This window comes from Rhinolophus ferrumequinum, chromosome 20 (assembly GCF_004115265.2).
Source record: "Rhinolophus ferrumequinum isolate MPI-CBG mRhiFer1 chromosome 20, mRhiFer1_v1.p, whole genome shotgun sequence".
Classification (NCBI taxonomy): Eukaryota; Metazoa; Chordata; class Mammalia; order Chiroptera; family Rhinolophidae; genus Rhinolophus; species Rhinolophus ferrumequinum.
Genome location: NC_046303.1, coordinates 46733228 through 46749454, shown reverse-complemented (window position 1 = coordinate 46749454; position 16227 = coordinate 46733228). Strand labels below are relative to the sequence as shown.

The window sequence follows — 16227 nt, the reverse complement described above, 5'->3', positions numbered from 1 at the left end:
AACTTTACTGTATTCGTTTATTGTTTCTAATAGCTTTTTGGTGGAGTCTTTAGGGTTTTCTATATATAGCATCATGTCATCTGCAGAGTGACAATTTAACTTCTTAATTCCCTATTTGGATGCCTTTTATTTCTTTCTCTTGCCTGATTGCTTTGACTAGGACTTCCAATACTATGTTGAAAAGCAGAGGCAGTAGGGGACAGCCCTGTCATATTCCTGAATATAGAGCAAAGGGCTTCAGTTTTTTACCATTAATTATGAGATTAGCTGAGGGCTTGTCATATATGGCCTTTGTTATGTTAAAGTATAACAAAGTTATGAAGTGTTTTAATCATAAATGGATGTTATATCTTGTCAAACACTTTTTCTGCATCTATTGATATAATCATGATTTTTTTCCTTTTATTTTGTTTATGTGATGTATCACATTGATGGATTTGTATATGCTGAATCATCCTTGTGCCCCTGGGATGAACCCCACTTGGTCGTGTTGTATAATCTTTTTAATGCATTGTTGTATTTGACTTGCTAGAATTTTATTTAGGATTTTTGCATCTGTATTCATCAGAGATATTGGTCTGTAATTTTCTTTTTTTGTGTCATCCTTACCAGGTTTTGGTATCAGGGTAATGTTGGCCTCATAAAATGAGTTAGGGAGTATTGTCTCTTCTTCAATTTCTTGGAAGAGTTTGAGTAGGACAGGTATTAGATCTTCTTTGAATGTTTGGTAGAATTCACTAGTGAAGCCATCTGGTCCCGGACTTTTGCTTTTGGGAAGGTTTTGGATGACTGATTCAATTTTGTTACTGGTGATCGGTCTATTTAGATTTTCCAGTTCTTTGTGATTCAGCCTAGGAAGGCTATGTTTCTAAGAACATGTCCGTTTCTTCTAGGTTATTGAATTTGGTGGCATATAGTCCTGCCTCGTATTCTTGGGTGATCCTTTGTATTTCTGTGGCATCCATGGTAACTTTCCCTCTTTCATTTCTGATTTTATTTGTGTCTTTTCTCTTTTTATCTTAGTGAGTCTAGCCAAGTGTTTGTCAATTTTATTAATCTTTTCATATTGTCTTTTGGTTGCTCTATATTTTATTTGTAATTTTAATCTGGTCATGAGAGGAGGAAAGCACAGCATTTACCTACCCGGCCATTTTGACTGGACATCGATATACAAAGATGTCGTGCAGAGCGGCCTGCGGGAGACCCTGCTCGCTGCGCCATGTGTCGTGCGGGGTGTCACGCGGGGTCTCTGGTCCCGCTCCCCACATAAGAACGCAGGATATGGCTAGGCCAAAAAGGAACACCCACGGAGCCATAGGTAGGGGAATAACACCACTATAGTCTCGCTGGCGGCTGGGTTGGAGACACAGGAACCAGGAGCCATACAATTCTCAACCCTCACTGCGCCGCTTGCAGGCTCAGCCACCATCCTCTTGCTAGCCCCCATTTTTTTCTAGCCTAGTCACATCAGTTATATTCATGGCTAATGGCTCACTGGTTACAGCTGACGGCCAAGTAGCCACAGCTGATGGCCATTTGATCACAGTTGATGGCCATTTACTACCTGAGCCAGCACCTTTCTATGTGAGGCCGAGAGCCTGGAAACTGCTCTCCTGGCTCTGTCCCCACAAAAGATTTAATAATGGACCCGTGTATTGTCTTTTATCCAAGCTATTCTAAATAATTTTTGACATTGAGAAATTTCAGTCATTTATTCATTTTTTGTTTTCTTCATCCTTTTCTTCTTTCTTTTGATACATAGTTATCTAATTACTACTATACTTAAGGCAGCAATTCTAGGTTTGAGTTGAAAAACAGGAATAAGAGAAGCAACCTACACTGAAGTTTTTATAAACCCTTTTCTCCCCCCTCAATTTTTCCCTTCTTTTATGCAGAACATTTTGCTGTCCCAATGCGTTGTAGCAATTTTTATTGCCATCAGCAATAATATAAGTATGGCAGCCTTACACTCACTCATTCACCAATATTGGCTTTTTTAATTTCAAGAAAAATAGGTAGGAATTAAAACTTTATTGTCATTTTGAATTTGCATTAAAAAAATTCTAGTAATATTAATTTTCTAGTAATATTAATATTTTCTTTATTATATACATATTTATTAGTTTCAGGTGTACAAAACAATGTACTAGTTAGACATTTCACCCCTCACAAAGTATATGTTTTCTTAATATTACAATTGTATTTCTACTTATCTGAATTTTCTGTTCACATTCTTTACTCATTTATATATTATTACTGCCAATTTATATGAACTCCTTAGAACAACGTAGTTATTAACCATTTGTTATTATTTTATATTTTCTCCATTGCTTTACAATGACTTATCTCAAAACCATAAAAGATGGATTTGTTTTAGCATTTAGTATTTTTTCCAAAAATGTTTACCTAAAATCTAATCATAAGGAAAAATCAGACAAATCCATTATGTGGGATATTTTATGCAATGCTGGCCTCAGATCTTTAAAAGTCAATGCTTGAAAGAAAAAATTTAAAGAAAAAAAGAGGCTAAAGAATGTAATGTTGAACTCTGACTTGATCCTGAATAAAAAACAAATCTGAATATATTGGCTTTGTATTAGATAGTGTGGTATTACTCTTTATTATAGGGATCATAATATTATATACACATAATATAGTATAGTATCCTAATACTGTATAGTTACATATGAAATTGTCCTTATTCCTAAAGAGATGTATACAGAATACTTCGGGGTAAAGCATCATGGTATCTGAAACTTATTTTCAAATGCTTCCAAGAAATATATATATTTAAAAATATGTATATACTCAATATATACCAATAACAAAAGATGAACACAAGTCACATTTGACTTTTGCAATGACAAGAGGTGCTCAAAGTGGTTACCATCAGTGTAATTTTAATACAGTTTTTTTCCTTTCTTAAAATGCATATGTATATTTTTGGCACCTTCTGTATATTAATAAAACTGTTTATGTTCATATACATACAATTAAGCCTCTAGCAATTAAGCAAATGTGGCAAATATTTATAATTGGTGAATTTACGTAAAGGATAAATAGGTGTTTATTATACCATTCTTGAAATCTTACAGTGGATTTGAGTATTTTCAAAATACAAAGTTGGGGGAGAAATGTTTTATGGTTATGTTGGTGATATTCAGAGACTGGAGTAATGTGGCTCAACCATGTAGTAAACGCACACATACACACACACACACACACACACACTATTCCAGTGTTTGCTAACTAGTTCATTACTGATGTCTGCGTATATCAGATAACAATCCCAGAAGTAAAATTGGGGGGAAAAAGAATAGTTTTCAAGGATTTGTCTGCTCCTCAATGTCATGAGTATGTGTATCTGTTCCTGGCAGTGTTCAGTGTTCCCTTCCACTGCAACCAGTGACCCCAAACTGAACAACTTCCCAAACAACTCATGCTTTCCAAATGAAGTCTTCGTTCATGCTATTTCCTCAGCCTGAACACTGTTCCTATTATTTTGCTTGTCAAAAATCTTACTCAGTTTTTAGGCTCAATTTAAAATCTCCTTCCTTCATGAAAAGTCTCTTGTAAACTACCACTTTTCCCTCCAACTGCTCTGTGGTCCCTATACCTCTCTTAAGACACAACCCTTGTTCTTTTCTGCCTTATGATCACTTATGTACCAACTCATATTCCCTAGTGAGGGAAAGTGTTGTTTAAATCTGCTGCACAGGCTCAAATCCAAGTCCCTTAGAATAATGTACAAGGTTCTCGTGACTTGGTGGCTACTTCCTTTTGAGTCTTATGTCTTGACATTCCCTTCAGTGGACTTGATACCTGAGTCATAATATAAATCAATTACCAGGGACTCCTGGGCCCCCCAGATTCAGGTCCCTTAAGTCCATGGCCTGTGAAGGAGCAAAGTGCTCAGCAGGATTCTTATGACTTCCTGGGGCCTTACATTCTCACACAACCTACAATCCTGGTGATTTCTCCAGGCTCCCACACCAGCTACTTTCCTCTGTGCTTCCTGCACTTCAAGAAAATAGAACCAAAACCTATCCTGCAAAGCATTCATGAGTTTGGCCAACTTTTGAAAAAAATGAAGGAGGCTTTCAATTTTCATGATGTTCCAACTTCCCTGAAAAGGAAGCATCCACATGTCCTTTGCCCACTGAGGCCCAGTCCTTCCATCTTGTTGGTTCCTCTTTCCTCCTTATCTTTGTCTTGTCTTCCCACTCTCCTCTTTCCATCCCTCCCAGAAGGAAAAGCTTGGCACCAGACAACCCACAGGACTTTTATCCCAAGCACCTAACAAGGTATTACACAAAACAAAACAAAAGCAAAATCTCATACTTTTCTCCTTAAGAGAAATTCTTGGGCCAGCTCTTCAGATAATTTTTTAAAAATCTGTTATAAATCTATTCATGCCATGCTGTATAGTTCCCTACACATGCCATAGTATTTCATATTGTAATGCTTTTGCACATTATGTTCTTCTGCCTAGAATGTCCTCCCTTTAGAGTTTTCTTGGCTACTTACACTTCCCCACTCATGACTCCCCTCTGTGTAGTCTTCTCGAATCCACAGTAGCTGGCCTCTGCATCCTTGTTTGGTAGCACATTGTGCACAATTTTTACCTTTCACTAGGTTTCAATGATCTATCTTTCATGTCTATCTTCAATGCCAGGCTACGGGCTCCTTGAGAGCAAACACTGCCCCTCACTGACCGTCATATTTCCAGTTTCTACCCCAGAGCTTGATCAGTATAGTACATGCTAAATAAATACTTATAAAGTGAATGATGAATAATGAATGAATGAATTTTGCCCAGACTTGAGATTTAAGACTTCTAAAGTTATAAAGAAAGTCTGTAAAATGTTGGAACCATCACTTGTGTCAGAGAACACCTCCTAATTTTGAGCGTTTATGAACCTCATGGTGCCAAGGAGAACATTTTACCTAGCTGGCTCTGACATTCTTTAGGTCATTAATCTGAAAACCTTCTGAGTCAGAAAGCCATTAAAAAACAAATCCTGTTGACTGGAATAGTGCATTTCACTTATTTAGAGAAGCTGGCCTCCCGTAACCAGCACAAGGCAGTTTTTAGGGAGGCCTCGACTCCCCCAGAGGCTTAGGTTTGTTGCTGCTCAGTTACAAAGTTGTGTTTACTACAGCAGCAAGGCCTTATGATAACTTGTCCCGCACATAAGCATGATACAGCTCTTGCTAGCAATAGATTGGCCAACTGGGTCTGAGCAATTTCTGTATTCATCTTGGACTGAACAATGCTGTAGGAATCGTTCTAATTTGCATTTAGTTATACAATTATTACATCAATTCAATTTTTACAAACATCTTTATTGAGCTATAATTCACATACTATAAAACTCACCAGTTCAAGTGTACCAACTCAGTTCTAGTATATTGATGGAGTCCTGTAACCATTGCCACAATCTAATTCCAGAACATTTTCATCACTCCAAAAGGAAATTCTCTTTCCATAAGCAGTCACTCCCTATCCCTGACCCACCCTCCAGCCCACCATAGGCAACCACTAATCTACTTTTGGTTTCTATGTATTTGCGTAGTTTGGACTTTTCAGAGAAGTGGAATCAGAATACGAGGCATGATCAAAAAATACGATGAATGCTTAAACTAAAAAAAAATTACAGTAAAAGACAGGTAATTTGTTAATGGCAATTAACCCCCCTCAAAACACTCCCCCTTCCTTTGAACACACTTACCCCATCATTCTTGCCACTTTCTGAAGCAGTTCTGGAAGTCCTCTTCTGTGAGTGTCTTTAGTTGCACTGTCATGGCTGCCTTGATGTCCAGAATCGATTCAAAACATTTATCTTTCACGGTCATTTTGACTTTGGGGAAGAGCCAAACGTCACATGGTGCCAGATCCGGTGAATAAGGTGGATGAGGACACACCATAATGTTTTTATTTGGCAAAAATTGCCATACCAGAAGCGATGTGTGATATGGAGCATTGTCATGATGGAGGATAAAGTAAAGACACAAAAGAGAACTTCCAGAACTGCTTCAGAAAGTAGCAAGAATGATGGGATAACTGTGTTCGAAGCGAGTGGGAGTATTTTGAGGGGAATTAATGGCAATGTGTCTCTTACTGTAATACATTTAAAAAAATTTAAATATTCACCATATTCTTTGATCATACCTTGTATGTGGTCTTTTGGGTCTAACTTCTTTTATTTGGCATAATGTTTTAAATGTTCATCTATATTAGTATGCATCAGTACTTTTTTATTGCCAAATAATATTCCATTGTATGGATATAACACCTTATTTATCCTTTCACAAGTTGACACACTTGGCTGGAAATCACTTTTTTTCTGTTATGAATAATGCTTCTAGGAACATTTGAGTACAACGTTTTGCATTAACATGTGTTTTCATTTCTCTTGGGTATATACCCAGGAGTGGAATTGCTGGGTCATACGGTAACTCTATATTTAACTTTTTGAAGAACTGCCAGACTATTTTCCAAAGTGACTGTACCATTTTACATTCCAATCAGCAGTGAATGAGGATTTTTATTTCTTCACATCCTCACAACATTTGTTATTATCTGTCTTTTTAAGTATAGCCATCCCAGTAGGTATGTAGTAGTATTTCACTGTGGTTTTGATTTGCATTTGCCTAATGGCTAATGATGTCAATTAATTAAAATTTGATGTCATACATTTTAATTATAATGATAAAATATGGCATTCTATTTTAATATTAGTTAATATTAATTTTTAGTGATTTTAAATGAAGTGGTAAAGAGAATATAGGCTGTTAAATTTCATAAATAGCAAGTGTATTTCATTTCCAGCTCAACTTAAAAAATTCTGACTTGGCTACATAAAAGTGAAAAAGAAGCGAAAACTTCAGAGATAGGTTCATAGGACAAATTCCCCATAGCATAATACAACATACTTTAGGACAAAGAACAAACCTTGCTTCTCTTACTGAATATTATTTTTCAAACAATTTGAACAAATTGAGGGAATACCTAAATCCATTTCTGTTGGGGGAATATCTAAATCCAATTCTTCTAACATGAATAAAATAGCATCCACATCTGGAACCCAGACCACATGGGATGCTCCACAGGGCTTGGTCATTCTTTGTTTTGAAACAAGAAAGCAGAAAACATAATGTGTTCTTAACAAAAGAACCCACATTTGCAATAAAATTAAAAGAACGAACAGAGAGATTTTATTTTTGGATGGTGTACAAAACCATTAAATGAAATTAGAAATTGCAGTTCAAACAGTGGCTTCAATTAAAAAGGCTTTAAAGCATTTTTTTCTTTGATCTGGATTTTTCTTTTTCTTTTTTTTTTTTTTAAATGAACGGGCATAATATGAGCATTAGCAAAAAACAACAATAACAACAAACAAACAAAAAGAAAAACCCAAGACATAATATTTGCATAATCATTTTCAATTATCATCCAAATGTTGAGTTTAAGATCAATAAAATGTAAGCCAGTCCTGCAAATAAAATTTTAAAAGGAGAAATTCATATACCATTTCTGGTATTTTTCCCTTCCAGCCAGCTCTGGGACCCTAGGATGACAAGAAGCTGCTCTTGTCCATCTAGTGTAGGAAGCATATCTTATGGAATTATAAAGGTAATGTGGTCCTGAATGCAAACCGGAGGCTGGCATCTACAAGGCATATCAGTCAGTTCATTATCTGAGTGTTACGCCAGTTTAGAGGGCAAAGTACTGAGAAATGGGACAGCAAAACAAAACCACAATGAGATACCACCTGACACCAATCAAAATGGCTATTATCAAAAAGTCAACAAGCAACAAGTGTTGGCGAGGATGTGGAGAAAAGGGAACCCTGTGCATTGTTGAGGGATTGCAAATTGGTGCAGCCGCTATGGAAAACGGTATGGAGATTCCTCAAAAAACTGAAAATAGGAGAACCATATGATCCAGCAATCCCACTTCTGGGTATTTATCTAAAGAAAACAAAAACACTAATTTGGAAGGATGTATGCATTCCTATGTTCACTGCAGCATTATTTACAATAGCCAAGATTTGGAAGTAACCTAGGTGTTCATTGATAGATGAATAGATAAAGAAGATGTGGTATCTTCTGGATACCATGGAATATTATGCAGCAATAAAAAAAGAATAAAATCTTGCTATTTGTGACAACATGGATGGATCTAGAAGGTATTATGCTAAGTGAACTAAGTCAGGCAAAGATAGACAAATACCATATGGTTTTACTTATATGTGGAATCGAAAAAAAGCAAACAAATGAACAGACAAAATAAAAACAGACTCAGAGAAATAGAGATCAAACTGATGGTTGCGAGAGGAGAGGGGTGTGTGGGGAAGGGTGAAAAAGGTAAAGGGGAATATAGTCAATAGCAGTGTGATAACTTTGCACCGTGACAGATGGGGACTGGACTTTGTGTGGTGATCATATTGTGAGGTATATGTATTGTACACCTGAAACTAATAAAATATTGCATACCAACTATACTTAAATAAAAAATGTTTTTTAAATTTAAGAGCTTAAAAGGGCAATCTATTTTTTTAAATAAAAACAAACATCTTTTAAAAAAAACACAAAAAGAAACAAAGCTTTTAAACTGAAAAAGAAGTGAGCTATTGATGAATGTTTATCTGTTTACAGGCCTTTATATAAAGATTTTTTCCCTCTCTTTTCAAGCAATTACACATAATAAAATGAGCTAAAGATTTTTAGATTTTTAACTTAGGCATAAATAAGAATTTGTTGTCAAATAGATTCATTAGCCACATGAAGTGTATTTAAAATAAAGTTGTAAATTTAGGGGTCTTTTAGATTTGTTTATATTGATTCAGATAACCTTTACCTGGGAACAGGTGGCAAGATAAGGAGTTTTCTGGCTCTGGGATTCTGTGACAGTTCTGGTAAAACATTAGATAAAGACAACCTGAACATTTTATTTAATGATGCTTAAACAAATTGATTTTATGATTTGTTAAGTGTAAAGAAATATAAGGAGCTAAATTTTTAAAATTTGTGTAATGGTTATTGTCTTGTTGGAAATATATTTTCTAACTAAATTATAATCACAAACTGATCTTTATATTAAATATTTTTAGGGTTTGACGATACTTTCCAGACATAAAAAGTTAAAGGAACTTTCTCTATCTGAGTGTTATAAAATCACTGATATTGGAATTCAGGTAAGATAATTAAATCATTCTGTTGAATTTAGACTGAAAATTAAGCACAGATTGCATAAACTTTGCAGGTCATAGTAGAAAAAACAAGCGGATTGGAAGAACATTTCTGTGGTCTTGGTTGAGACGAGAGCAACTCCTGTTCTTTAGTCAGGTCTCTGCAGCCTAACGTGAGCGAGAGGATTTGTTTTCTCATTTTCCCGGCTACTCTCTGCCTTCCCCCACGTCAGACTCATAGGATAAATAAGGATAGGTAGACATTTTACTTGGAGAATGATGAAATGCAACATGGTAAAAGTCAGTGTCTGTAGCTAGAAATGTTATATAATCTAACGATGAAAATTGGGAGGGCTTGAAAACTAGATCAGGTACTTAACAATTAGGAACTTGAGTTACTCAAACACAGTGAGTAGCATACTTTACCAGAATGGAAAACATGAGATAGGTAGTTGAATAGGATAAATGACTGTGTGTTCAATTTGGTACTTTAAGAATTTGTGAAAAAGGTAAATTTCCTAGACCTGGCCTTGAGGGATGGGAAGGAATCAAGTAGCGATTGTGACCAAGCTGCAACACAACATTAAGCATCTCAGTGTGCTGCTAAGAGAAGAAAAACCAGCATCGTATCTCATACCTGTGTTGAACTGGGATAAAACCTGGTTACATATTAGTAAAGAATGGAAGGTAACATTCTGAAAGGGAACCAATGACCTAGGAGTGTGGAAACTGTTAAATACATTAGAAGCACCATAGAAAGTGTCCTGCGTGTTCAAAACCCCTGCTATTTATGAAAACCTTGGACTAAAGTAGGAAAAAAAATTTTTCAATAAGAAGGAAACTCTCTTACTGAGGTAAAAGGATTGATCCCACAAGTGGAAAAATAACACAAGTCATAGCCGCGAAGTCCATAGAGCATGGCAACTTGAAGCTGTCTTCTATGAACTTGAAATGAACTTTGCAAGAAGCTCTAGCATGACTAATAGGAGAGTGTTAAAACATTATATAAACTGGTGAGCTATGGCGGATGCCAAGTCAAATGGTGCTCTAGACTTTAGCATAAAATTCTATAGTTCTGGACCTGAGAGAATCTTAGAACCATCTAAACCAATTGCCTAATTTTACAGGTGAGGAAATTAAGGCCCAGAGAGCTTAAATGACTAGTCCAGTCCTGTACCTCCTCAGCAAAATAATCTAACTACAGTTCTATGGAAATGAAGAGTAGAAATGGAGAATTGTTGTTCTAAATGGTTGATTGACAAGATGCTAACTAGATGATCATACAGCTGAATCTGGCATAGCTTTAAAACATGTAATCTTTTAAAAATTGGTGTGTATTTGTTTTCAGTAAATCTAAAGGAGAAAATAAAAAAGGAGGAATACGGGAGCATGGAAATACAGAATTATTTAATTATCAGTTGCACAAGATTCGATGTCCTATTCAAGTTCACACACAAAAAATTTATCGCATCATTCTTCTTCTTCCTGCTTTTGGAGTGTGTGTGTGTGTGTGTGTGTGTGTGTGTGTGTGTTGTGGCTTTTATCCAGTTTTATCCCTTGCAAAGTTCCAAGGTTCATACTTCAGGGTATGTGGTAATTTCTCTTCTGTGCCTTCTCCAGCCCAATTATTAAGTCCCAAAAGAAATGAGACAGAGGGGTGAGGAGAAAGTGACACATAAGTCAATTCTACAGTTCCTTATCTGGATTTACAAAAGGGGGGGGGAGTAAAATAAGGTAATTAAATTAAGATGTTTAGATCATCCACAATTTATCAGTAATTCTCTTTCTTGTTACTTGTAAAAGGTAACTATAGGAGATTCTCTTTTTAGCAGAAGACATTGAAAACTTATATTCTACAGAATGACTTAATGAGAAAAATGACGAAGTAAACAATTTTACCCTGGTTAGATTTTGCAAGACTCATGAACATAATAAGAATAAGAAATTACTTCATTTTAGTGTTTTACTGGAAACCACAACACATACAGATTGAATGTCAATAACTCATCATTATAGGATCCATATACATGAATGTGCATTTTTTTCTTTATTCAGGTTATCTGTGGATGAAAACCTTGCAGCTAAACAAAATAAAAGTTTTTAAAATTATTTCAGTGTTGGTAGGTTGAAGTAGTTGGTTAAGAAAGGGTATCAGAGAGGGGAAAATCAAGTTTAAGGACCTACCCATGAGTGTATGTAGTGGGAAATGTGCATATACGAGGTCGGAAAATTAAGTTCACGAAGTCATCCTAGAAAAAGTGCCACATGCCTCATTGCTGAATATCACTATGGTCACTTTCAAAGTACTCCCCTTGGGACGCTATGCCCCTATGCCAGGGCCTAGTCCACCCTTCAAAACAATTTTGGATCTGTTTTTCTGGAACGGCCATCAGAGCTGTCATTGTATTATCCTTGATGTCCTGAATGTCATTCCAATATTTTCAAGATTTCCTTTATCTTTGGATAAAGAAAGAAGTCATTGGGGGCCAGGTCGGGTGAGTAGGGAGGGTATTCCAATACAGTTATTTGTTTACTGGCTAAAACCTCCCTCACAGACAGGGCTGTGTGAGCTGGTGTATTGTTGTGATGCAAGAGCCATGAATTGTTGGCGAAAAGTTCAGGTCATCTAACTTTTCACGCAGACTTTTCAGCACTTCCAAATAATAAACTTGGTTAACTGTTTGTCCAGTTGGTACAAATTCATAATGAATAATCTCTGTGATATCAAAAAAAAGGTTAGCAACATCATTGCAACAAGTTCTTGAACTTAATTGCCAGACCTCATATGTCATGCCCTAACACTCATGTTGGATTCATTCTTGCCTGAACAGCAAAAACTGGATTACTCTCCAGGGGCTCTTTTTTGATCTTAAAACTTTTACTTTGAATCACTGAACTTTCTCATTAGTTATGTTTTTTTATGCAAGATTTTCATCAATCATTCTCATGAGTTGATAGATTCCACCCCCTAGTGCTTAACAAATTTGATTTTAGAGGACTTTGATACATACCGACTTATAATACCAAAGATGGATTAGATGTGTTGACTCCACTTTTTTTTTAAACCAACATTGATTTCTGTCTGGTTTCCAAAATTAAATCAAGAATTGTCAAAGCATGAGATTTCGATAACTCCAGCTCTTCTTCAGGGATAGTTATGTTGATGGGTTACATGGAAAGCAACAAACGTAGGATCTCTTCCCAAATGGCCTTAATCCTCAGCCTTTGGGGCAGCAGAACCTCTGAAATCTCCTATATGGGGAGACGAGACATACAGACGTCTGACACTTTGTATCATTTGGCTGTACTGCTCAGGAACATTCTTTACCTTATCCAATACTCCAGGTTACTATTAGGAAATAATTGACTAAATAGTCTGTGATGGAGATACCAGAAGGGCCCAGTTTCATAATAATTTTACAGGGTCTTGGGAGAGGGAAATAAGGAATTCCTCTGGTAGCATTAAGAAGAGTGTATCTGGTATCTTATGGAAAGAGCAACTCCCACAAAACCTGGAACAAGGAAGAACTTTGTTGCAGAAATCTGTTCTTCATGGCTTAATCATGCCAAGAATGGTCTCCTAGAATTTATAACAGAACAACATACCCTTACGAGACCTAAGGTACCTGGAATCAACCGGGAGTCACAGAGAAACCCCCACAAAAATACCCAGGCATTATTTTATCTTCAAAGGCCACGAGCAAAAGAAATAAGCTCAATATTCTCTGTTGTTGCTCACACTAGTGTATTTCCAATTGTAGAGGTAATTCGATCGGATTAGCAATTTGCTAGACTTCAGAGGATGTGGGATTTGACAGCTTGTCATTTTCCCACAGTCCATAAGATTCCGAAGGATACTAGAGTCATGGGTACCATGTTTTCTTGGCTAATGAATAGCTGACTCTGAGAACGCCCCACCCCGGTCCTGGCTGCTTGCCCACTCCCCGCTGGGGAGAACCGTTCTCAGACAACTGAATCACTCATGGACTCACTAAAAGAATATGCACATCTGTTATGTTCATGTTGAATAGCCATATAGAAAAACAGTAAAGAGAATGTGTTAAAAGGAAGATAATCCTTTGGAGGCTTCTCCCAACATTTAAGGAACATTCGTTTATCCTCTATAAGATGAAACTTGCCAAAAGTTAAGCAAAACCTGTCAGATTATCTGAAGGCAAAAATAAAAAGGCAGGAAAAATATCAGCATCCCACTGTCCTATAAGAGCATGAGTTTATGATTATTTTGCTTCTTAAACCTAAATGGCCAATCTGTTTTTGATCTTTTGCAACATACATGGGCTTTGCTCATCATGCGTCCCCTGAGTTGCTCTGGTATGTCTCCCAGGAGCTATGGTTTCTCCATGTAAAACTTCTAATAACCTTCTTTACCAACTTTCAGTTAAATTTTGTGCATGATTTTTCTTCATCCCAAAGCCTTCAGCATATTGAACGTGGTGAAGTGGTGTTTTAAGGTTTTACACGACAGATGAGATTGTTTGAGGATTTCTCTTGTTGCACTCCTGAAAAAAGCCAGCATTTGTACAGGGTGTTATGTCGGCCAAGTGTTTTTGGAGTACACGTTTTCTTTCCAACTTCCAATAAGCCTGTGAGATAAAGAGACAGTTGTTTTCACTCTCCTCTTTAGATGAGGAAACTTGAGGTTGAGTAACTTGCTCAAGGTCACAGACAAAACTTCAGATTCCAGGCCCTTTGCTTTTCTACTAGACAGGTAGCATCCCTTGACTATATCATCTCTTTTTCCATATGCCCCCAAATGGGAGATCAAAGCAGCACTGAAGGTTCGGGAACTCATGATTTCCTAGAGATCCTTAAATGGAAGAGGTCACAGAGGACAATGTGACTTTGTCCTTAATATAAAGGTTCTGAGTTGCTATTATCTTGGCAAAGAATGAGAAAGAGAATAAGTGGGGTGGATGGCTCGGCAGAGAGAAACTCATCAACTCTTTCAGGCTGGTTAATATAGTTTAAGTCATTTCCATGTCCTTCTTGTTCCACAGAGGCTCTTAAGGAGTCCTAGGTTATTGGCCACTAGACAGCCAATTGTTTTTTCTGTTTGTTTTTTTTTTTTTAACTTACCTTAGAAAAATGGAAAAAGTGTGGGTTATGCCACAGGCCACAGAAAAATACCTGATTGACTGTGGGTAGCCCAACCCTGGCACATTTTTATTTTAGAGATAAATTCTAAAGCCTGAAACAGTTCTGGATTTTTTTCCCCCAACAAATCCTGATTACAAATTATTATTCAAAGATATTTTGTTGTGTTCTTTTCCTGGTCTTCTTTCCAATATACATTCTCTTTCACCGTTTACCCTTTCTGTTCTTTAATTTCCCCACATTTGATATCTTTATATGTATGCATTTGTCATGTTTTCTATTGCAAAAGCAATCCCGTTTTTATTAAATACCCAGGATCTGTGAAGCCAGTAAATCATCCAGGTTGAATGAGTAGGTATCTTCAGAGAAAACATTTATTTTGGCAAATGAATAAGACAATCTGTTTCAATGTAACAAGAAAATATTAGAACATCTGCTTAGATTTCTTTTTATCTTGTATACCTTATTTCTGTTTTTATATGTGTGGATAAAAAAGGGCTCTGTAATAAATCCGACTGAAAGTAAGCTCACAGGATGATCTGATCACAGATTCCTAACTGGCCAGGTCATGGTGGGCAGTCACACCCCAGGCCTGTAACTTCTTTAGTGAAGGGTTTTAAGCCAGTTCTGTCCATTGTTCTTGTGTATCTAGGTTAACACAGCTTAGAAATACAAGTAATCCTTCTTCCAGAGCCCTGGAAGGCGTAAGTGCCCTCAAGGGAGCACATAATCTTGTTACCTATCCTGTGTATCTTTGCTTTCTCCCATCTTCATATAATCTTTCTTACAGTCCCTCCTTAATTCCAAATGTATAAAAGAAACTGCAAAACTCATTCTCTGGAACATTTGAGATCTTGCTTCCTGGCATGTCATCAGTTTGGCTCAAATAAACTCTTATAAAAAATTCTCTAGAGGTTTGAGCGTTTCTTACGTCAACATATTCTTTATAAGATACACTATATATTTAAATAGTTGTATATCTATATATTTTATAAGTAGATTAATATACATTTATTGAAAGTATATGCTCAAATATTTTACTATGGTGTGCGTGATTTAGAAATTTTGGCAATCATAGCCATAGAGAAGCGGTGACTACAAATAATAGTGCTCACTACTATTTACTGATGGCTTACTGTGTGCCAGGTACTGTTCAATTTCTTTATTCATATTAACTCAATCCTCCCAACAACTCTACAAAGTAGGTGCCATATTAAGGTACTATGTTATTCCCATGTTGCTGACAAGATCATTGTGGAATCGAGAGGTTGGGTAATTTATCCAGAGACACAGAACTTCTAAGTGGTAAGATTTGAACTCAGGCTAGTGGGCTCCAGACTCTCCTCTTAGCCGTTCTCGGGCACTGCCTCTGGCAGTTACTGAACAGCGTGCGAGGAAGGACTGGGCTTGGGCTTCTGAGAGTGCTCTACCGGAGCTCATTCTCACTCCGGAGCTAAGAGGCATTTCTCATTCCCTGTGGACACTCTCCCATATTGAATATCTTTTTCATGTCAGATGTCGGGGCCACAAAGACAAATTAGGCATGGATTCTTCCCTCAAGAAACAATCAATGCAGAAGATAAGAAAATTACATAAATAGCTATATAGTACAAGTAGAAAGGGAGAAAAACAAAAAAATGAAAATTAAAATTAAAAGCTATAGGAATTTGGAAGAGGCAGTTCTTCCAGAGGGAGAGATTTGGGACAACTTCATGGAGTAAGGCATATCTGATCTGGCTTGAAGCTAAAATTTCTCTCCCAAATCACCATATAATTTGGTGACAAGTTTCATCATGAAAGTATCTTTGGAAATGCTTGTTTGGGGCCTTGGCCTGCTCTCCTTTCCCTTTCAGAATCCTCTCCATATTTCAAAGCAGTATGATCCTCTAAGTCTGGGCCGTAGGTGAGCTTTGTTCAG

General features: G+C 36.7%; 2 protein-coding genes across 2 annotated transcripts in view; one reads left to right on the top strand and one right to left on the bottom strand.

Annotated features, from left to right (window-relative positions):
* The window catches only part of FBXL13 (F-box and leucine rich repeat protein 13), a 221294-nt gene that overhangs the window by 187762 nt on the left and 17305 nt on the right, over positions 1-16227 (top strand). The window contains exon 18 of the mRNA XM_033088878.1: positions 9117-9200. Within this exon, the coding sequence (XP_032944769.1) occupies positions 9117-9200 (84 nt within the window). The remainder of the gene's footprint in view (positions 1-9116; positions 9201-16227) is intronic.
* Positions 13087-16227, bottom strand: part of FAM185A (family with sequence similarity 185 member A) — a 103368-nt gene continuing 100227 nt past the window's right edge. The window contains exon 9 of the mRNA XM_033088872.1: positions 13087-13798. Coding sequence (XP_032944763.1) covers positions 13670-13798 — 129 coding nt within the window. The 3' untranslated portion in view covers positions 13087-13669. The remainder of the gene's footprint in view (positions 13799-16227) is intronic.